Raw genomic sequence first — 22,927 nt, forward strand, 5'->3', positions numbered from 1 at the left:
AAATCAGTTCTCAATCCGTACAAAATTTCTTGATCTAATTAGTTCGTTGTGTGATCCTTATCAAGTTGCAATATAATTGTTGTAAGACCATCTCTATCAGTTAAGTTTGCTCTTATGTTGTGATATGATGAATTCTTATTTATATTGTATGTGCCATTAACGATTTAAAATTAGGCCTTCAAATATGACTCTTTGCATGTTTGGAATTATGTACATTATCATTTTATAACTTGCAATTCAGAAGCTTCTCTTTGTTTTGACTTGTTACTTGATATTATGTAACTGCTTTCAGCTCTTACATTGGTTGACTCAAAGTTGTTGTTTGACCTTCTATCTTTTTAAGACCCATTTCTATTCTTTTCTCTACTATCTTTGATATTTGTTTTTCACCAATAGACATTTTCGAGTACTACGCAAATATAATTTGTCTACAACATTTCAATAGTTGATGTCTATTGAATAAAGAACATCTAGCTTAGAAAACCCCACCCAAAAATCCACTATATATGGGCAAAGCTACATTAATTGATATTGTCGCAAGTCAAACATATTGCCTTTGAATGAGAGTTGTGTGATAAGATTTTGGAGCTTCAAAACAAGTCTTGTTTTTATATTTTTAACATTAATTGAAATCTACACCAAAGATATTGCATCATCAACTTAATAATTTGAAAGGCCATTAATTGATTACAAGGACCAAATTAGAAAGAACTAAATAGCAATGATGAGTTGTGTGATAAGATTTTAGAGCTTCAAAACGTGTCTTGTTTTAAAGTTTTGAACACTTTTAATTAAAGTATAGAGCAAAGGAACTACATCCTCAAGTTAAGAATTTGAAAGGCCATCTGATTGATTTCAAGGACTTGATTGAAACTCAAAATGTTCACCTCAATGAATTGAGAGTAGTATTGATGAGCTGTAAACGTGAAATAAGTTTTTGATTTTGAAAGTTGTAATGGATGTCATCAATATTTTGGCATAAATTGTTCAGTTTTAGAACAAGCTAATTTTATTTATTATTTTATTTTGAAGGAATAATGTATTTTTAGTTATTCATCCTTATTAGAGTATAAAAGCATGCCCATTAAATGATAAGAAGAATACTCAAATTTCATTAGTTTTTGCTCTAGGTTTTTAAATGTTCAAATAATCACACAATAAATTCTCATATGTTTTTATTCAATAGAAAAATATATCTCATCATTCAATGGTTTCCAATGTGTTACACACTCATGTCACTGACCAAGGCTACTCTTTATCTAAAGATAATTACGATGTTTGAAGTGACCAATTGAATCCTCCTCAGATACACAATGTCGGTGCCCAAAAGTTACTAACCTCTTTCCATTATTTGCTAACTTTCTCAAAATTTACTACATATTTTATGACCCCCACTGAGTAGCTGAAAGAATACAATAAAACTAGCAAAACTAGGAAGCATCATTGATGATCACACATATACACTAAAGATGCAAGGTCACACAACTTGAAGAAGACTATAGAAGACTCTCAAACATTGTAGGTGATTCTCGAGGAACTACATGTGTAAATTGAAGATCCCAACAAACATTTTAAGAAATTTATGACCTCCTTTGACCTTCCATCTAGGGGCCCTATATGTCATTATTTGTATCGTTCCATTGGGAGAGCTAATGTTGTTGTCAATAGGTGTTCATACTTTCATGTTGTTATCTTTTATTGTTGCCCATAGATACAATTACAATATTCTTTGAATTAGATCTTGTAACTTATTGTGCTGGAATGTAGGTTAAGGATTGTTTAGATTCCAGGAGAAAGGTGGGGTTAGCAAAAGCATGGTGATTTTAGCGATAAAGGAAGTAACAAAAATCCTAGCATTGTGGGTAGGGATTAGGCTTGACCGGTGGCAATAATTACATCAAGGGATGTGCTTTTGTTCTTCTTGATCAGTCTTATGAGACATGAGGCACTCTTCATGGGGAAAGATCATGTCCTATTAGTATGTCTTTTCATTGTGAAGAGCATTGAGTGGAATACGCTTGTCTACATACATTAATCAAAATCGCATCAACCACCACCATATGCTACTAGACGAACAAAGAAAGTAAAATAAGTAGTAAGCCATGCTCTTTTAAATGGTTTTAAAGAAGAATCCAATAAAAGACTAAGACTAAGCTATCAACAACTAGGAAATAACAAAGAAAGGCCACAACTTATGTTTACCTTAGAGATAGAGGAATGGCATGAACAATTAAATGACCAAAGGAAATCAAGATCGATTGAATGAAAAAATGCAAAATTATTAGGAAGGTTCTCAAAAGACATTTGTGGAGAAAGCCTTCAAGAAGCAATGAAGAACCACAACTAGTACGACTAGCCCGCTGTCAACCTTTCTCAAATGTAAGTCTATGCATGTCCTTGGTGCTTGCCCCGCTCGCTTGTCCCAAGTGAGTTCTAGGGCTTGCCCTAAAGCTTAGCTAAGAGGATAAGGATAGGGCAAGTGTTTCTTCAGCCCTAGCCTCTATGATGAGGGTGTTAACATGAAGCTTTAAGGCTTAGCTAAAAGGATAAGGCAGGGGCAAGTGTTTTTTTAGCCCTAGCCTCTATGACGAGGGTGAACATGTAGCCCTAAGGCTTAGCCAAAAGGATAAAGCTAGGGCAAGTGTTTTCTTGAACCTTAGCCTTTATGATGAGAGTGAACATCTAGCTCTCCTCAATCTATATATGGCATGAGTATTGTACATGGAAACGTATGTCGATTATTCAAAGGCAAGGTGGGCCATTATAGGAGGTTCGGGACAAATTTTGACTTACGCTTTCAAATAGTGTGTTATTAAATTGGGGAAAATCTTTTGGCGAGCTTTTTAATGTGAGTTTTTTTACCATTTCCTTTTTTTTTGCGAGCTTTTTTTAGAAATCCATATGTGTTTTTGTTATAAGAAAGATGGGGAGGTTAGAAAGAGCGGGAGAGGATATAGGATATGTTCATTTTCATAGCATGTGGGAGGGGTGGAAGAGTGTATACTATGCACAAGGGGGGGGCAAATGTGAGTGGCAGTAGGAGGCAAAAAATTATGGAAGATATGTCCATATTCAAAGTAGAAGGGAGGAACTATGGGAGATATGTTCATTTTAGAAGTGTTTAATTTGAAACTTTTGACCTCATATTTGGATTCCTCGTTGAATTCCGATCATTTTGAGTACCAACATGACCATATTCCGATAAAAATTGAAAAAATGGTGTTTTTGTCATTTTAGCCTGTTTTGGGCCTATTTTGAGTCTGCGCTAGCGCAGATTCAAAATAGGCCCAAAACAGGCCAAAACTAAATTCATGACAAAAACACCATTTTTAAATTTTTTATCGGAATATGGTCATGTTGGTACTCAAAATGACCGGAATTCAATGAGGAATCCAAATATGAGGTCAAACTTGTCAAATTATACACTTTGAAAATGAACAAATTTCCCACATGCTCTCCCTTCCCCTTTGCATTTAGTAGATGAACATAACTTTCACATTCCTCATCCTCTCTCTCCTCCTTGCACTCCTCTTTGCATACCTTATAAGTTCCCCCTCTACGTTCTCCACTATGATAACGAATATATGTTCCAACTCCCCTCCCCTCCCTTCTCCATGCCACCTTACCCATGCGCCCGTCCCTCCCCCTTTCCTTTATCTCCCCTCCCCCCCCTCTCTCCTCTTAACTGCAACCACAACCCAAACTTTCAACCCACCCCACTCCATGAACCCTCCCCCTCTCTCTCTCTCAGGTGAATGAAAAGCTCGCAATATTCATGAAAATTGAAAAAAAGCTCATGACAAAAAGCTCACCAAAAAATCACACCCTATTAAATTTGGCATTGCTTGTTTCACGTAGTGGTGGCCTACCAACATGGGGCCAACATGATTTGTTTGGGTCAACTTTCACTTGTGAATTGGGTGACAAGGGTTGGTTTGAGGTTTCAACAACTAAAGGTTGTTTTTCATATCGAGGTATCTAACCAAGGAGATCTCTTTTCTTTAGGCTCATTAGGGTGTAGGGAGACAAATACCCATGGTGTGTGAGGTAGCAAGGCCTTACATGGGGGATGCATACTCCGACAAAATTTTAGTGTTTTCTATAGAAAGTGTTGTTTCACGTCTTCTTCTACAGGAAGATCTCGAAATTCCTTAAAGTGGACACTCGTTGTGTCTATTGTAGGGGTAGGTTGGAAACTCTCTCTCATTGCTTTTTGTTGTGCCTAGTGGGATGATATACATGGTTGAAGTTGTAGGTGGCCAACAACAGTGCAAGGTTGTGGTACCAGTTTCTTTGCAAGGACGTTTTCACCATTGTTTGTTGGGGGATGTAGTTGGGTCTCCCTTTTCTTTAGTGTACGTTTGGAAAATGGTAAGAGCACAAGCATTATACCCTATTGGTCCATGTTTTAACTTAATTATTTTGAAACATAAGAAGTTGATGGGAAGAGAGATATAAATATACATATTTAGAGAGAGAGAGAGAGAGAGAGAGAGAGAGAGAGAGAGAGATTCTTATGAAGCTGTTTGTTGGCAATGGTACATAAATTCAAGAAAGTGGTATCTCGAAGCTTGTTTTGGATTGTTGAGCTTAAGGTTCAGGTTTTCACTTTAACAACATATGTAGGGCTATTCCCACTCCCTTTTTCTTAAATATATACCTTATTTTCAGGAAAGGAAAAGTTTCTTCAGAGTCTTCATGATCTTGCCTGTCGAGACATGGGCTCATTGAAAAAGGCAAGTCCTCAAGATCACAAGCCAAAGCTTAGGAGTCAGTGAACTAGCAGACTTTGAAAGATATAAGTCACAAAAGGTAATTTTAGCTGGCTAAGACTAGCCTACTTTAGCTTGATAGTTTTATTTGGAGATAAAGTCTATTGTTATATCTAATTTTGCTCATGAACTTTTGGAGTTAGGGAACATAAAAAGAAAAACACACTAGAAAATTCTTAAGTGGAGCATCCAACTCTCATCCCTTATTGTATACCCCCCTAATGGCTCTCACCTAATCATTCCAATAGTTTGGTGATCTATACTTCTCATCTACATATTCTAAAGGGCCTTAATCTTAACAAATTATTCCATACATATAACTTGACCTAAGGAAAACCTAATTGAAAGGCCTTTATTTTTCAATGGAGAAATTCCCTTGCCCAATGCAAAGGGGGGATTTCAACTCAAGACATCGTGAACCCACACAAGGAGTCTTTCCACTAGGCTACGTGAGATGTTGCAAAAAAGTTTTAAAGCTAATAAATAAGTGGGGAATAATCAAGGATATCCTCATTAATCACCCTCGTGCGAACAAAACCCCCCTTACTTTTACGACCCTCTCCGCACCCCTCCTCCTTTTTTCACTAATTAATACATTTTTGAAGTCTTTTCAATTGTGGATTGCCAATAAAGCTACATTTTTGCATTCTTTCCAAATAGACTCTATTGAGTTAGAATTGCCACCTTTAATTGCTGTTTGCTTCTTAATCTTTAGACTTTGCTTTGTTGCGTAAGAAGCTTGGTTGAGCGCTATGGCATCGATTCAGGTGCTTCTGCTGTCTTTTCGATTTGTTGGTAGTGTTACGGTCGTATTAGTTCTCACGTGGCCAATTTTCTCCCTATCTGTTGCGTTTGAAGACAATGTGGCTCTCAACATCACGGACTACCATGAAGCTGCAATCCTATGGATAGCGAAGGCTGATGATTGTCTAGGCAATCTCCAGCTTCTTTCGATTAGTCTGCTGCACCCTTTACTCTGCGATGTACTTTCTCAAAGACCCAGTTACTCACACGTCTTCGGGGAGTTTACTTAGTCAAGAGGGCCAGCCGTCTCTCGATCACTGCTTTACTCAAAAGCCTAGCAATATCATTGGGGCTTACAGTTATACAGAAAGCCTTTAGTTAGCTTGTCCGTCATATCTGCTACTCGTGAATATCGATTTGAATATGGTGTTTGATGTGTTACTTAATTTTGACGGAAGCATTCATTGTTCCATGAATCCAGGTCAGATGAAGATGTGGCAACCACTGCTACCTTGATTTGATGTTACGCTACCATAGGATCTATTTATTATGTGTGACAAAGGCCATCATTTTTGTTAAATTTTAAGAGGCTTTCTGTGCTTTCATCTCTTTTTGTTGTTGACACCGACTCACTGCAGAATGTGAATGGTTTTGTTAAGGGATGATACCCAGGGTCAATTGTTGCCATAGCAAGAAATTGCTCCTCATTTCTTCAACCAACGCAAAAAATGGTCATCCTGTGAAGGTATGGACACGCCTACAACCGTTATTTTGATGTAGATATGAAGAGGTTTCGTTGCAGATTAGTGTGTCACGTGACTCTTTTCTGCATGTAGGTTTTATTGGAGCATGGAGGGCAAGTTTTGAGAAGTTGCATTTGCAGAACCACCAAAATAAGCTTGGAAGCATCCCGTCATTCCTTGGAAGCATCCCGTCATTCTAATGGGACGCATGTGGATTCTATGGTCTTTAAACCTCTAAGCATCAGGCTGTATTCCTTCTTCCATACTATGGCTTGTGAAGGGCTCCATAAAGGCTCAAGTGGGGAAGGTGTACCGTGTGAATCAATTACTATTGATATTGGAGGGAGTACTGTTGATGTTGTTGGAGCACCTGCTATAACTGAGATTGAGATGAGGTACATTATCATTATTTTCGGGGAGGGGGTGCTTTTGAAAGCTTCTGTATTGTATGTTATGTTAGGGACACATCCCTTTTAATTGATACGATAATTGGTGTTGCTGATGGGGATTGTCGAGGCAGTAATTCTACAACGCTTATCTCACGAACATGACTATAAATCTAGGTTTTGATCATGGAAGTAAACTTTTAATCACAATAAAGGGAATCAATTTTTCATGGCAATAATATTTCATCACGGTGTATATCCAGTAAGCGCACTGTAACGGTTTATTTTTGGTGCTTGCTTGGCTTCCCCCAAGAGTGTAAATATGGTCTATGGTCCAGTAATTCTTTCTACTTTCTGAAACCATTCTATCCTTAAGCTCATAGACCAAGTGCCTTTGCAAGCTCCACAAGGTCAGTCTCCAAACCATGACTTAGCCAATCACGATATTCTTGTAATTGGCAAAGTCCATTGAAATTTGGGTCACCTCTTTCATGGATAGGATAGATCACATTTTCTGCATCCATTCATCTAGCTCATCAATGAAGGGGCTACATATAGTTGGAGAGAGGGCATCCTTGTTTCAGCCCGATATCACTTATTTTGATCTTCTCATCCAGATTAAAATTTTTTACAACGGTTGGCTTGCTTGTAGACGTGGGAGCGATATACCCAAGGAAAAGTCTTAAGGAATTTGTCACAGGTCAAACGAGCTTCTCCTGGTAGAGGCCAATGAGTTCCTTTTATCTCTTGAGGAGCTGGGTGCACATGCGCACTCAGCTTCCTCAATTGATGATGGTACAACCAAGCACATAAATTAGGGGGATTGTACAACTCCTGTTTTGGTGTCAGCAAACAGCAGCAGGGAAGACCCCTCTTGCCCCAGACATCGGTGAGTTTAAGGCATTGGCATACGACTTGGTGTCCTTGACTAGTGCAATAATCTGCTTTCTGTGTCACAAAAATTGATGTGTGAAGCTTAATTTTGAGGAGTTATCCTTAACAAAGAAAACAAGATTGTGGCAAATGGCATCATTGACCATGTCCTCTTGGATCACATTGTTCAGATTCAGGCTAACATATGGTCGAGCAGGCTTTGGCATCAATAGTTCGAGCATTTGAGTGTGAGCTCTTGTTCAGTTTCGTAGAAGCAAGGCTTGGTAGTACGCCTTCAGGCCAGTCACACGACTCCCATAGACCTTGTGTGGCTTGCATGATGAACAAGAGGAGAAACGTTCATATCCAATAATTCTTCTTGTGCAGGGTTTTTGACTTTCATTGACGACTATAATAGGAAGATTTGGGTGTCCTTTTGCAAGAAGTCAGTGCCTTTTAGAAGGCCAAAGCATAGTTGGCCCTGCATGGAAAGTTGAGGACAAATGGAGGGGTGTATTCACTTCCCGAGCAGAGATTTGGAGCTTCGAGATTGACAACTTAAGATGAGGAAGGAGCCTGTTTTCATGGAGGAGATGAACCATTAAGGTAGAGGAAGTGGAAGATGTTGATCATGTGGAGCCACCATGGTTGGGGCAAAAGAAGGGACTTGCCAAGTGGACATGGGCCGAGCCAACTTGCTATGATGACACAATGGACGGAAATTCATCAGGCAAACGCCTTGGAAGAGGCTATAGGAAACCCACATCAAGAGGAGGCTATAGGAAACCCACATCAAGAGGAGGCCATGCAGCAAAAATTCGTTGCCATACTCCACAATCAGACGTGGGAACTTGTGGTCACAGGCTAGAGTCCAAAGTGAATAACAGGTTCAATTGTACTTCGAACAATTACATGCAAGATTGTGAGAACTAACATTAAAATTTGAAGCATAAGTTGCAACCACAAGATTGGATCTTCTTTAAAGACAATATCTAAAACTTGTGCACAGGAATGGAGCTCGTAAAGACATAAAAGGAAGGAGCAAAACTGAAATATAGAGAGTAGACCTCTTCTCCTTTCAAGGTGGAGGTGAGTAGATGGGGGGAGGGAGGGGCTAAGTTCCCATTATATAGGTTTGGTTGAAGGGTAGGCTTTCATTTAGGTGCCCACCTAGCTAATAAGGCATTGGCTTGTAGGCTAAAATTGCACCTTTATTGGCTAACCCTAGGGTTTTCAAGCCTACCATCCCTACGACTCAAAATGGATTCATTGAAGACCTCAATCTTAACCAATGATAGGTCTATAGGGACCCTTAGAATTAGCCCTAAAACATGGTAGAATCAACCCATGACCAGCCTAATTCCTCTCCTCATATGGGGGCATGGTGGGCAGCATTGACGTCTAATTGGTGGCCAAGTGCTATGGACAAGTTGGTGGTTTGATAAATAAAACTTTTTCTTTGACCATGAGGATGAGAATGACTTGCATTAGTAACATGTCATGCTTAGAGTATGGGTCTAATGGTAAGTCTGCTTTTGTGAAGGTCTTGAGGTCCCTTATTGAGAAAGTAAGGTGTGTCAACTTCAGGAAACACTCTGATGTATAATAGGTCTCATGAGCATGGCACTTACATATTGGGTAGAACTTCTAGAAGATTGAACTTTGGTTCATTCAGATGCTGGCCTCATCTTCAAAAGGCACTCCATGAGCTGAACCAGGCCTTGGGGGCATGGCACCGATGTATTGAGGAGTGTTTCTATAAGATTGGTTGACATGAGCCCTTTGAATGCCAGCTACTGCCTCTTTAGTCAGAGGGGGAAGAATATGATATGCATCCAAATATGTTGGCAATCTTAGTCTCGTAGGGATCATAAGAAAATTGACTTGTTCTCGGTCGACTCAAAATGCTCCACACAAGGCCCCAAAGTTGACCCCTTATCGCCTTCACAGATGCATTCATTTGGCCCGTAGAATAGGCCAATGACTAGCCTGATTGCTCTCTTCATATGGGGGCAAGACAGGTGGGAAAGCCTAGACCATGGACTTTTGACTTCCAACAAATATTGGTGGTCAATGGCTATATGACAGGATGGGAGGGTTCAGTTATCATGAGAGAGAGCACATCAGCATTGGCCTGTTGGTGAAAATTTTGTCAAGTCTGATTTCTTGACAGCCTTCAGGTTTCGATGTCCCTAAATGCAGACTTCAGAAGGCACTTTATGAGCTGAAACAAACCCCATGGCATGTTACAAGTATATTTATGAGTACTTGTAGAAGATCACCTAGATTTGGTGTCTCTTGAAGTGACTGTTTGAGATGAAGGGCTTGGAACTTTTGCATGGAGGTATGGCAATGTTTAGAGTCCATCTTAGCAAAGCTCATGCCAAGGAGATGCTTCAGAGCTTTATGATGGCTGATAGTGTGAGACAAGTGTCAAGTTGCTCAGCAAGGACAATTCCATTGGTGGATGCCACTTAGAATTGGAGGTTAGTTGGCAATCTGATCCATGGAGGTATGGCAATTTTTAGATACCATCTTAGTTTCTCGACAAAGCTCATCCCAAGGAGATGCTGCAGAGCTTTTCGCAAGTGGAGTGTGTGGAGACAAAAGTCAAGTTGTTCAGCAAGGACACAATTCCATTGGTGGATGCCACTTTGTATCAGGAGTTGTTTGGCACTACCTTTCAAATATGAGATCTGGCATCATTTACATTGTCAATGTGAGCACAGGCATGTGCGCACACATACTCTTGTTCCTCATAAATGTATGTCGGATCTATATTTTCTATCTTTACCTATGTTTACATGCATGCCTTCATACAGTTATAGTTTTTTGGTACAGCTCAAAATCGTGTATTGAAATGCATAGCAGCTACATTATTTTTTGGCTTATGTGCCACATCTAAAGGCAATGTCAGCAGCCCAGCATAGCAGTGCTGACTTACTGATGCATTTGTACTCCCCCTCAATGTGGATGTAATGTGGTCCCTCCTGTCCCAATCCTTGAAAAAATTAATTTCTATTGTAATGTAAGCAGCAACTACATATTAAGATTTGTCTCTTCCACTATGCCTCATGCATGGTGAATGGACGTACTCCTAGACCTGCACTAGTTTTTACATGTGATTGTGTAGAATTCTATTTTCAAGCATTGTTTTCGAGTAATATAATGTTTCAAGGTGACAGCGTGGTCATTAGAGGTTTGAATTGTAGATTTGGACTATTGAATGAGATGTCTGTGTGGTTAATGGATTTATTTTATTTGGATACTGTAGGAAAGCAGTTGATTCGGTTGTTTTCAAGCAGTGGTTATTAAATTTAAAGAGCGAAAGAGGGGTATTAACACCAGCAACAAATGGTGGAGCCTCTTGCTCATTGAAGAGAGTCACCATCCAGGTGTGAAGCTATTCCCTGTTATGGTAATCCAAGTAGATATCCCTTGGAGGATTCATTATCATCAATTGAATTATCTTGTAAATCATGTTTGATATCTTTGCCATACTCAAAAGGTATATACTCTGCATCCATTGAGTGACGGAATCAGTCATTAAAGTCCTTAAAATTGACTGTTTTTCTACTGATGGAGATATATGATTGGCAGAGTGTTGACATGTTTGGAGAACGCGTGGGATTCGTGAAGTTCAAAGCAGATGTGATGGATAATGCGACAGGAAAGATGGTGCGTTTGAGGATCTGAACAAGGCCAATCTTGATAAATAGTGCAGGGTCTATTTTCACAGTTATATAAGCTTTCTATCATCTATAGACCAAAAAGTGATGTATAGATGCTCTGAAATATTGTAAGCCTAGGTGGCTTTACAGTTAACAATGAGATGTTCTGCACACTGCCTGTCAATCTGAACTTTTATGCCATTCTTTGTAATAGCAGTAACAGTGTTTTTTGCTGAATTAAGAACGAATAGTGTTAGTGTTTACATCCTCGTCTCTCTGTGCCAGTCAGGAAAGGGATCTCTTTTCACAATGCATCTGGAATCATTCCCACCTTGACAGATGATCTGAAATTTCCTGATCATACAAGGTCTATTTTGTCCTCTTGTATGTGGTGTGCATGTAGGTATTTCACATTGGTTTGGGGTCTGGTTTTTCAGCAAACTAAGGCATGGCTTGGAAACACATACTCACAGAATTTGATTTATTTATATTAGTGGAAACATGAGAACAGGAGGGGACCAAAACACTGGACAGAAGGTTTCACATGAAGCACAATTTGGATCACGCAGATGTTTTGAGGAATTGTATGTGACGTGGGGGGAAGTGTGGGTTAAATTTTTAGCAATAATCTATATGTCAGCTTGCTATTTTGTGCCTTTCCAATCCCTATCTATGTCTCTCTAACAGGTATATTTCTAGGTATGCTGGCTAGTGTGCGTGCGTAGGTGTGCCAGGTTGTGGTGTCTGTGAGAGCCTCCGTCAAATGTTCAGTAACTCCTCTTCGTTCCGGCGGATGATAGCCTGCTTCTTCCGGCGAATCAAGCGGCGGTACTCACATATCGTCTCTGCCTCTCCCGGAAGATGATGCTTGGTTTCGAGTCGGAGTTGTCGACGTAAAGCTTTACACTTGTCGTCGTACCAACTATTGCAAGGTACTGAACCAAGAGGTGGGGGGCGTGTGGATCGAGTGATGTGTGGGAAAGTATGTAGGGAAGCCTCATGGAGAGATCATGTGATCAAGGCGGCCCGATCCTCTAAGAGCGATATGTGGTCTATGTCTCCAAGCAGGTCAGCGAGGCGAGTGGAGTATCCGGGCTTGAGTGTGTGGTCAAAGTGTATGTCGTGATATGTAGTGTGTATGATTGATGGCATAGTGTGGGATGTGGGCATTGGTGTCGGACACCTCTTGTCTCTCGGGTCTCATCCCGATATGCTGTCTCCCATGTATAACCACTGACTATGGGAAAGGGGCTTTCTGGACTTTGGTGTGTCTGTGTGTAAAAGGCTATGTCCCGACCTGTGTATGACTCTAAGAAATTCCCTGGGTCTGACCATAGAGTACCGTTGCAGTTCCAAATGCTGCATGTGAGGGTATCGGTGCTCTGAGTCTCATAGACCCCACCCCTTGGGTGGGCCACCCGATCCTCGTTGGGGACCTGTCAAAAGTCGTCCCTCTTGGACTACTGCGCACTTCCCCTCCTTGCGGGCCATATCCTGCTGCTGTAGGAGGGTTCATCTCTCTTCCACTTGAAGAGGTGTAAGGTCCTCGTCTAAGTGGATCTCTTGGTAGCCACGTAAAGCTGAGTGTCTACGCAGTGTTGCGAGGCGGGACTGGGCATCTCTGAAGCGGATGATGAGAGACTGCTTGCGTTTGGGGTCTCTCCCAATATGCCAAGCTCCCTCGATCCCGTGTACCTGAACCCCAAGGGTGGAAGTCACAAATTGGATCGTGTCATCTACGGGTGGTAGCTGTGCGAGGTATCTCATGTGCTCTGACATTGAGAGCCTTATTGGTGCTCTCCTGCTGCTCCAAAATGGTGGCTGAAGCGGTGGCCTTTGTAGGTTTCTGTTTTGCCACATCTACCCACTTGGAGGTCTCTGCAATGGCTGAGTGCATGGTGGCTCTTTGTGCCTCAAGAGCTTCTACTGCTGGTCCATTGTCTGGAGCTGTCGCTGTATCCGCCATCTCCTTCTGGAGCTGTGATATCTCTTGACTCTAGCCTGCTGGGCTTGATGCAGTCGGAGCAGCCCGTGAGAGGCAGGGCACCGTGAGCGCAGCCCTTGGGCTTGTTGCAGTCGGAGCAGCCGGTGAGGGCTGCTGGTGGGTGGAAAAGGCCCAGGAAGGGGTGGTCCGGCAGGTTGCGATGGCAGGCTGAGGCGATGATTGGCTGAATGCAGGGGGCTGGGAGCGGGGCTGGGAGAGGGAGGGAGAGAGAGAATCACCATGGACAAAGTAGCAGGCTGCTGCAAGATGTGCTTCAACTTGGCCTTGTCTTCGGAAAACGCTTTGGAGGCTAAAGGCCATCAGAAGAGGAATTCTCTACATGCGTGTACTCCCTACATGCATATATCTACTTGCATGCTACTGTGGCACAACATTGCATGGAAATGTCTGAACCAACACTGAGTGTGGACAAAATAAGAGTGCACATTGAGTAAAACAATACAAGAAGGAAACGGAGAAAAATATCATCAGAGACTTGGCCATCTTGTTACAAAGTCTGTTACAAACACTCTACGAACTTCACTTCACTTCCCACATAGTGCAGAGGTAACTCTTCATAAATGCAGTTAAATGATCTTGTAGCTGCAGCCTCTTGTCTTGTTACTCCTTTTTACATGTCCTTGTTCTTTCCCCCTATGAATCTCCCATCATCTCCCTTTTCTTGTGCCTTTACCCACTACTGGTCATTGAATCTTGTTTGATTGGCTTCGGGAATTCCTCCCCCAATCCCTTTGTAGCATCTCCTTGCGAAGTATCATCTCATCCAGAGTGGTTCATACACATCATTGCTCCTTCTGACTTCTGGATTCCGTGGCTGCATGAGAGGGACTTTGTCCATGATGCTTTGGCTTCTTCATTTAAACCCTTTTAGTGTTTGTGACTCCCTGTGTAGCTCGGAGGTGGCTTTGATATGCTTTGCTTCATGGTCTTGAAAGTCCACATGAATTCGTGATCTCCAATTTCATCTTAGAGGTCTCTGAATCTGTGATGGCATGCTGTCTTTATGGCCTCTGATCTCACGTTGCCTTCATGGTATCTGATGCTAGGTCGTATTGTTGGCCTCAATGTGTGCTGTCTTAATCATTTTCAAATCTTCATCCCCTGTGCTATCCTTCACCATCATGATAAAGATGGAAGTAGAGGAGTGTTTGGTCCTTGTCTTCCTGTCTCTGTTGGGCAATTGGTTTTTTAATATGTATAAAAATTATCATTCCGAGACGGAGGATGTTGATATGCAACATTTCCTCTCAGAATTTGCTGAGCTATATTATCTACCGCTGAAGAGAGATATTGACTGTGTTATAGTCTTGGAGGCTGGCAGCAAGCCCATTAACGAGGCCCCATATCGTCTCTCTAAGGTGGAATGGGAGGAAGTCGCAGAATAGATAAGAGAGTTGTTGGAGAAGAACGTTGAAAACTCGTCTCCCTTTTGCCTCGCTAATGCTCTTGGTTAAAAACAAAGATGGTTTGTATTGCATGTGCATTGATTACAAAGATATCAACAAGGCCACTACAGAAAAAGATTTCTGATCCCCATGATTGATGACTTGTTGGATGAACATGAGGGTGTTCAGTTTTTCATTGTAATAGATCTGAGGTCAAGAACACCAAATCAGGGTGAAAGGGGGTGATGAGCACAAGACAGTCTTCTGCATGGATTGATTTTGGATTGTCTGATGTACAGGCCACCTTTCGGGCACCGATGAACATTATATTGCAGCTGCTTCCATTCTGCTAGGTGATGGTTTTTTTTAATGACATCCTCATTACAGCAAAAACAAACAGGAACACATTGAGCATGTCAGATAAGTGCTGGAAATCTTGAGCTGTCTCAGCTCTATGCTAAGGCCAACAATGTATTTTTATGGTAGAAGAGGTTGAATACCTTGGGCACATTGTGGGCGGCAATGGGATTTAAGTGGGTCCCTCAAAGGTGAAGTGCGTGAGGGAACAGCCATATCAATGAGTGTTGCTTTGCTTGCTAAGTATGTCTTCCTTTTGTATGATTGGACTTATTCTAGTCTTACAAAGGTATATATCAATGAGTTGATATGGTTTTTAGGACTTGCCTCTTTCTATAGGCAATTCATAGGTTGTTTAACCAAAATGGAAGTCCTCCATGGATCTCCTGAAGAAAGATGCCTTCTTGTGGTCAAATGAAGCACATGATAGTTTGAAGATCTGAAATTCGTGCCCCTGATTTGCTATGCCTTGACTTTTCACGGTCATTCATTGTGGAGGCAGATGCCCGTGAAAAAGAATTGGGGGCTATTTTAAGGCGAGAGCATTGGGTGATAGTTTTTGAGAGCAGGAGGTTCGATTACAAAGAGCTGAATTACCATCTTTATGATCAAGAGATGTTGGCAATCCTACATGCTTTTAAAACGTGGCATCAATATCTTATGGGAGCAAGATCAAAGTCAAGACTACACACAAGACACTCAGATACTTTCTCACGTACAAGCAAAAGAGGTGATTCACACTAATGTAGTGTAGTTATATGACTTTGATGTTGAAGGGCAAAGAAAATGTGGTTGCGGACGCAGCAGCCTTTTTTCAACTTGGAGGAGCCATCCTTTCAGGATCATCTTGAATTCAATTTGCATACAGCATATTGTGGTTCCGGGGCAAAATAAATCAGACTTTCTTTGGAGAGATGTGGAAAAATATGCCACTTAGCGTTCCATGTCAGTGAAAATAAAGTGGATAGCAACTTCCAGCTGTTTTGTTGCAGCAACCCGTTTCAGAAGGCAAGTGGATGCAAATAGCTGTGGGTTTCATCATTGGGATGCCTTGTACATGTATGTGGTGGTTGGCAGACATATGCAACAATGCCATGGCATCATGGTCATGACACCGTATTCAGCAGCTCATGTTGCCTAGCAGTTCATTGATAGTGTGTTAAAGCATCATGGATTTTCTCAAAAATTTGTCAGTGATAGCAGTGTGAAATTTATTAGTCCCTTTTGGCAGGAACTATTTACAGCAGTGCATACCATACTCACTCCCACAGCACAGCATACCATCCCCAAACTGATGGCTAATATGAGAGGGTGAACAAATGCGTGGAAGAATAGCTGAGGTATTTTTTACCATGACACTCGGTGGTCTTGGGATAAAAAAGAACATGCAAAGATGCCCAAGCCAAGCAAAAGAAATATGTGGGTGAACATAGGAGGCACTTGCTTTTTAAATAAGGTGATTATGTGCATCTACCATCTCCTCGAAAATTGATATGCTTCTTGAAGAGTAAGACCAACACAAAGCTAGCTCATCGGTATTATGGTCCTTACAGGATCACTCACAAGATTGGAGAAGTAGCATATCAATTCTACGACCCACTGCTAGGATCACAATGTGTTTCACGTGTTCCTTGTGAAACCACATGTGGGCCAGAATATGCATGTTTCTGAAATCTATGGATCAGGAGGGTCATATTGTCCAAGTTGCTAAGTCCATTGTGGGTTTTAGAGACAGAATACTTCGTAAAAGGTATGCTTTGAGTACCTTATCTAATGGAAGGAATTACTGAAGGATGGACAATCATGGTATCCAGCAGCATTGTGTAGGAGCACCCCCATCTTTTGCCAGGCTGAACAGCACCACTTTGTTGTTGCGGAACCCTTGTGTGACAGCCACAACATGTAATTTTGAGGGCAAAATTCTATGGCAAGGGATGTGTCTCTAGTAAATGGGAAAAACAGGCCAAGTCAGGGGGTAGCCCTAGGGGCAAAAAGATGACTTTCAGAGGGGTAAGGAGGAGAAAGCGGGAAGACTATATAAGTCTCACATCCCCACTATTTTACTCATGTTTGATGTTGACATCTCCTATCTTATCTACAAGCCCCCTCTTACTTCCTCTCTCTCTCTCTCTCTCTCTCTCTCTCTCTCTCTTTCTCCCCCTTCCTCTCAGTCTCTTGTGCTATTCTGTCCACTTTCCTACATCTGTCCCATCGCCTTTTCTACGACTTATCCATAACATACAGATTCACAGTTTAAATACTAGTTGACCATCTGAGCGCACAACTACAGTAATATGCAAGGGAATGAATTCGTTCTCTGTCTAACAATTTATTTTTTCTTGAGGCATTTCTGTCAAGAAGTAAATGAAGCTTGACTGCTGCTGCAAGGAGGACGAGCAGGCAGAGCCTCCTTCTCTGTGAAGCCCTTGACCGAGCTGGAGCACTTGGGAGTAGTTCATATTCACGGTCAATGGTCGTGACCCTTGGAGGGAGGTGGAGTTCTCTAGACTTCCTGGTAGTCTTTGCTTTTCCTGGTTGGTATCTTGGCAGGGATGACGCTGTTAGATCATTCTCTGATTGTGCTTCATTTGGAGCAGCTTGTTGGCGGACTCCCACATAAGGGTCCTGCATCCCAGATGCTTTGCTACAGGTGCAGTATGTGGCAGAGATCTGGCAGCAATCACTTTGGATGGTTGGGCCACTTGGTTAGCAATGCGATTCAGAGGAGCAGTGAGGAGCTTCAAGCCCAAGCTCTTTAGATGTCACTCTCTCCAGGAGCGTGAGAGAGCATTGAGACGAGACGTGGCTTCTGTAGAGCGGCTCAGAAACCGCATCGTGACTATTAGACCGTTACGAGAGTGCTTGGCTAGACCTTCAGACCACCGAGATCCACGGAGCCAAGTTCTCTTATCACCCTTCTAGGGCATGGTGGTTGCAGTATGAAGACAGGATGACTAGACACTTCTTCTAGACCACTGGCCCTCGTTCAGCAGGGACACAACTTCAGCGGCTCTATGGGATGTGATAGACAGATGTATTCAGACCTGTAGGTGATCTTAGAGATGACCAGAGACTTCTATCAACAATTGTTCCAGTTCAAGAGGAGTCCTCCTAGGTCCTTGCAACCTAAGAGGTAGTCTGGGCCGATATTTTGGCAGTGGTCTCCCTGAGCATGAGTAGACGGGTGTAGGACCCTTTCACTGATGAGGAGCTTTTGTAGGTGCCCTGGGAAGGATGAAGTGATAGTGGCGTTCTTCAGTAAGTTCATTGATACCCCCCCTACGTCTGGGCTTTTAAGGAGATTTTTGACTCTAGCTGGTGCCCCCAGTCATGGAGTCGAGGGTGGATTTACTCGATCCCAAAGAAAAGGGGGGTACTTCTTACATTCGGCAGTGGCGACCCATTACGGTGTTGGATACCGCTTACAAGATATTAGCTAAGGTCTTGAGCTTGCATGGTTAACCACATCATATCTTGAACATCATTCACACAATCATGAAATTCAGATTCTTCTTCTGGGTTCTTAGAGGGAAAATCACCTTGAATCTCAAGTATCATGCTAAGTTTTGCTCCCGATTTAGCCTTGCATTCGCTCCTATGGTCTAGGGACCATTTCTCTCCACAGAAGTAACATAGATTCTTTCTCTGCCTTTCCTCCATGAGAGCTTGAGAGAGATGCTTAACTAGTCGCTCCTCTTGTCCCCCATATCCTCCTTGCTTGGTGGCTTAGGCAAGGCCCTAGCATCATCGGCCTTGTATTCTTTAGGATGCCCCATGCTACTGCCATACACAGTGGAGAATCCAGGGATAGAGGGAACTGAAGAGGATACCACTGATTTCAGGTCCATGGAAGTACTAATTTTACCCATGGGCTTGTTGGCAAAATGCCCAATGCCAATGCCCTTTTCCTTCCAGTTATACTTAGGCTCATAACGTTCAGCGGCCTCTGGGTAGAAACATCTGAGGCTATAGAGCTGAGAGTGAGCTATGTAAAGCTGTAAAAGATAACTGAAAAGAGGTGCTGAAACAAACCTCAAACCTTACATCAGCTGTCCCAACTCCCTGTTTGATGCAATGTGTGAATACCTTCCTAGAGGGCTGAATGTTGGAATTATATCTATAGTTCAGCAGTGACCAATGTAATATAATAAGTTAGTTAGGGGCACTTTTCCCTCTTTTAGCCTCTTTTAGAGGTTTTTCCCCCTAACTGCAGTTAGTTCACTAACTATGGTTAGTGACTACTAAGGTTTTGTCACTATGACAAAACCTTATCTACACTACTTTGTGTTGTACTCTTTTACACACTCTATTGAGCAACTACAGCTTTCAAGCTTACGTCTCTCTCACTCTCTCTTGCTCTCACTCTCTCTATCTATCTCCATTCCTTCATTTGGTATCAGAGCAGGTCTAAGAGTCTTGTGCTCCTTGCTCCTCCAAGCTTCAACCACAACCTCGACTTTCAGCCTCAGCAAATCTGCCCGTACAGTCCGTACGACTGTACGGATTTCTATCGCCAGCCGTACGAAAAGCCTCCCGTACGATTTCTGACGCCCGCCGTACCTGTAGCCGTACCACGCCGTACGCCGTACAGATCTGAGTTTTCGTACCTGCAGCCGTACCTCGCCTTACGCCGTACAGCATCGAGCTTTTGTACCTGCAGCCGTACCTCGCCGTACGCCGTACAGCTCTGAGCTTCCGTACCTCGTCGTACCTGCAGCCGTACATCGCCGTACCAGTTTGTACTGCTCCGTACCAGATTGTACTGCGCCGTACCAGTCGTACTTCGCCGTACAACGCAGTACCAGTTTGTACTGCGCCGTACATCGCAATCTGTGCTGTACCGTACAGCTTGATCCTTGGCAAGTGATCTTTGACAGGCTGAGTTTGCAGACAGCCATTGTTTGGCTAAGTATTCTGCAAGAAAATTTGGGGCATTTTGCAGATTGCAGCCATTGCAATCATTGGGCAATTTTGAAGCTATCACAAGAGCAAAATTGCAGATTTGTCTGAAATTTGGGGCTTTTGTATTAAAATTGCAGATTTGGGGCTTTTGATATTTTTACCTCTTTCTAGCTGCAATTTCTAGCCACAAATTGGGGCTTTTGTGTTTGGAGAGCATTTTTTGGAGTATTCAGTATATACTGCCTTTATTGGAGTGTTTGGAACACTTTTGGCAGATTTTGGAGAGTGTTTTATGCTTGGACAGATTTCTGACAGCTCAAGTGCAGAAATCTAAGTTGCATATACAGCCCGTGCTTGGGTGTGGTTTTCTGGGAGTTGTGCATTTTATTCCCAGTAAGGGAATTCAGCTTTGTATCTGCTTCAATTCCTTTTTCAGATATGGCCCATCAAAATCAGAATGATTTTCAGTTCGGTGGTCTTTCTCAGGAAGACAAATTGGATGGTACCAACTACTCCCTCTGGAGTTTCATGGTACGTAATATTCTGATTTCTCGCAATCTATGGGATTATGTCAATGGGGATGAAATCCGACCAGCAGATATTGCACCTGCTACCCCTCCTCACCAAGGAGGTGGAAGAGGTCGTGCACAAGGTGCAGCTGCAGGCCAAGTTGTTGGTGCAGCTACAGTTAATACTCGTGAACAAAAGAGATGGGATTCACGGGATGCCTTAGCCTTGTCTTGCATCTCTCTTTCAGTGAAAAGATCAATCATTCCGCATATCCGGTCGTGTAAGACCTCCAGGGCAGCGTGGGATATTTTGGAAAGCATGTATGCAGCACGGAATGATGCCAGGGTATCTTTTTTAAAAAGAGAGTTGAGCAATACACATATGGAGGAGGGTGACTCCATGTCAGCCCACCTCACTAAGCTACAGGATCTCAGAGAGCAGTTGTTAAATATAGATGAAATTATTCCTGATTCAGAGATGATTACAACCACTCTGAATTCTCTTCCTGAGTCTTATCTCAGCTTTCATACTTCGCTGAATTTATCATTGAGGGGGGGTGCAAATCCTCTTTCTTTTCATGAGCTGATAGGACTTCTGCTTCAGGAAGAGCAGACCAGGAAAAATTTGGCTTCACGTGCAGGTGAACAAGCAATGCTCTCAAAATTCAAATCAAAAACAAAGGGACAGGCAAAAACAGCAGCAAATCAGCCTTCCAGTGGGTCAGGACAGCCTTCACAAAAGGCTAAAAGTGATGCAAGCAAGCCCAAAAAGAAGGGTTTCTGTCACTACTGCAAAAAGCCAGGTCATCACATAGCAGAATGCAGGAAAAGGATTGCAAAGGAAAAGAAAAACAGCTCAGGAATGGCTGTTTCAGATTCAGCCCCTTGTGCATCTGACAGTGGGGATGCTGCAGCCAACTTTGTTGGTCAAGATTATGCCTTTTTATCTTGCATTTCTGATTCTAGGTTGGCTGTTCCAGATGCTCGGGATAGTACAGCTTCATGCAGTGATGACACTTATGCATTTTTGACTTGCAGTTTTGACTCTCCTTCAGATGCATCTGCTTTCAGTGTTGATGAAACACTGAACATATGGTATTTTGACAGCGGTGCATCCAAGCACATCACTTCGAGGAAGTCTCTTTTTACTTCCTTGCATCCACCTCCTGTTGGTAAGAAAGTCACTTGTGCCAATAACTCCTCATATTCAGTACGTGGCACAGGAGAAGTTGAGCTCACTGCAATTGATGGCTCAATTTTCAGACTTTCTGATGTTTTATATGTGCCTGGCATAACCAAAAATCTCCTTTCAGTGTCCACTCTTAACAGAGATGGATTTCAGGTCATCTTTGAGGATGACAAATGTGCTGTCCGGGACAGGGAAGCTAACAATGCCTTAATGTTATCTGGTACTCTGCTGCGTGGGCTTTTTCAGCTTGATATTTTTCAGAAAAGAGCAGCTCATGCTTTGGCAATTTCTTCCCCTACTGTTGCCATGCAAAATGCAGAATTATGGCATGCCAGATATGGCCACATGCATTACAACAGCTTGATGACACTTCAGAAATTTTCAATGGTTGATGCATTGCCACCTCTAGCAATACCTCCTCCACATGCCTGTGAAGGGTGCATTTTAGGTAAAATGCATAGATTTCCCTTCAAGAAGGATGGTTCAGTTAAAGCTGTTCGCAAATTGCAGCTTATACACAGTGATGTCTGTGGTCCCATGAGGACTCCTTCATTGGGTGGTCATCTCTACTTTGTCACATTTATTGATGACTACTCCAATTTTACTTGGGTTTATGGGCTGAAAAAGAAATCTGAAGTGTTCACAGTATTTAAACACTTTTCAGCCATGGTTGAAAATGAAACCGGGCTCAAGATACAGATATTACGCACGGATAGAGGTGGGGAATACCTATCTGCAGAATTTGATGCTTTCCTCAAACAAAAGGGTATTGTGCATCAGCTCACAGTCAAGCTAACCCCTCAGCAAAATGGCAAAGCTGAGAGGAAAAATAGAACCCTCATGGAGATGGACAGATGTATGCTGAAAAGCAAACACATGCCTCATAAATTCTGGTTAGAGGGTTTGATGTGTGCCAATTACATTTTGAACAGGGCTCCCACTAAGGCTTTAAAAACAAAAACTCCTTTTGAGGTCTGGAATGACAGAAAGCCTTCAGTGGATCACTTCCGAGTCTTTGGATGCCTTGCCTATGCACATGTGCCAGTTGAATTTAGGCACAAATTGTCAGATAAAGCCATCAAATGCATATTTGTTGGATACAGTGCAGAAAGCAAGGGGTATCGTCTCTACAATCCTGCTACACGCAAAGTCATTGTCAGTAGAGATGTAATATTTTCTGAAAATTCAGCTTACACTCAGGCTGATTTTCAAATGCCTTCACCTTCAGAAGATGTATTTCAAGGGTTGCTACCCATTGCTTTGGGTTCCCCCGCTGATTTTTCTGATCCAAATCAGAATTTACAGCAACCTTCCCCTGCTTCAGTTCCGCCACGGGATGTCATGCCTCCTCCACAGGAAGTGGAACAAGTGGTACAGCAAGAAATTGCAGA

At 42.3% G+C, this 22,927-nt stretch overlaps 1 protein-coding gene across 7 annotated transcripts in view; it reads left to right on the forward strand.

Annotated features, from left to right (window-relative positions):
• The first annotated feature begins 5,454 nt into the window (after nucleotides 1-5,454).
• Nucleotides 5,455-22,927, forward strand: part of NUDX14 (nudix hydrolase homolog 14) — a 90,991-nt gene continuing 73,518 nt past the window's right edge. For 3 of the 7 annotated variants that reach the window (XR_015543940.1, XM_087401553.1, XM_087401550.1), the window contains exons 1-5: nucleotides 5,547-5,997; nucleotides 6,176-6,261; nucleotides 6,353-6,654; nucleotides 10,793-10,913; nucleotides 11,119-11,196. Coding sequence is in view for 6 of the 7 variants with exons in the window: in XM_087401553.1 (XP_087257679.1) it covers nucleotides 5,940-5,997; nucleotides 6,176-6,261; nucleotides 6,353-6,654; nucleotides 10,793-10,913; nucleotides 11,119-11,196 (645 nt within the window). In the remaining variant the exon portion in view is untranslated. The other 4 variants (XM_087401552.1, XM_087401556.1, XM_087401554.1 and 1 more) reach the window with 4 other exon arrangements.

This window comes from Dipteris shenzhenensis, chromosome 30 (genome assembly GCF_047967505.1).
Source record: "Dipteris shenzhenensis isolate YYH24624 ecotype China chromosome 30, Dip_SZ_1.0, whole genome shotgun sequence".
Classification (NCBI taxonomy): Eukaryota; Viridiplantae; Streptophyta; class Polypodiopsida; order Gleicheniales; family Dipteridaceae; genus Dipteris; species Dipteris shenzhenensis.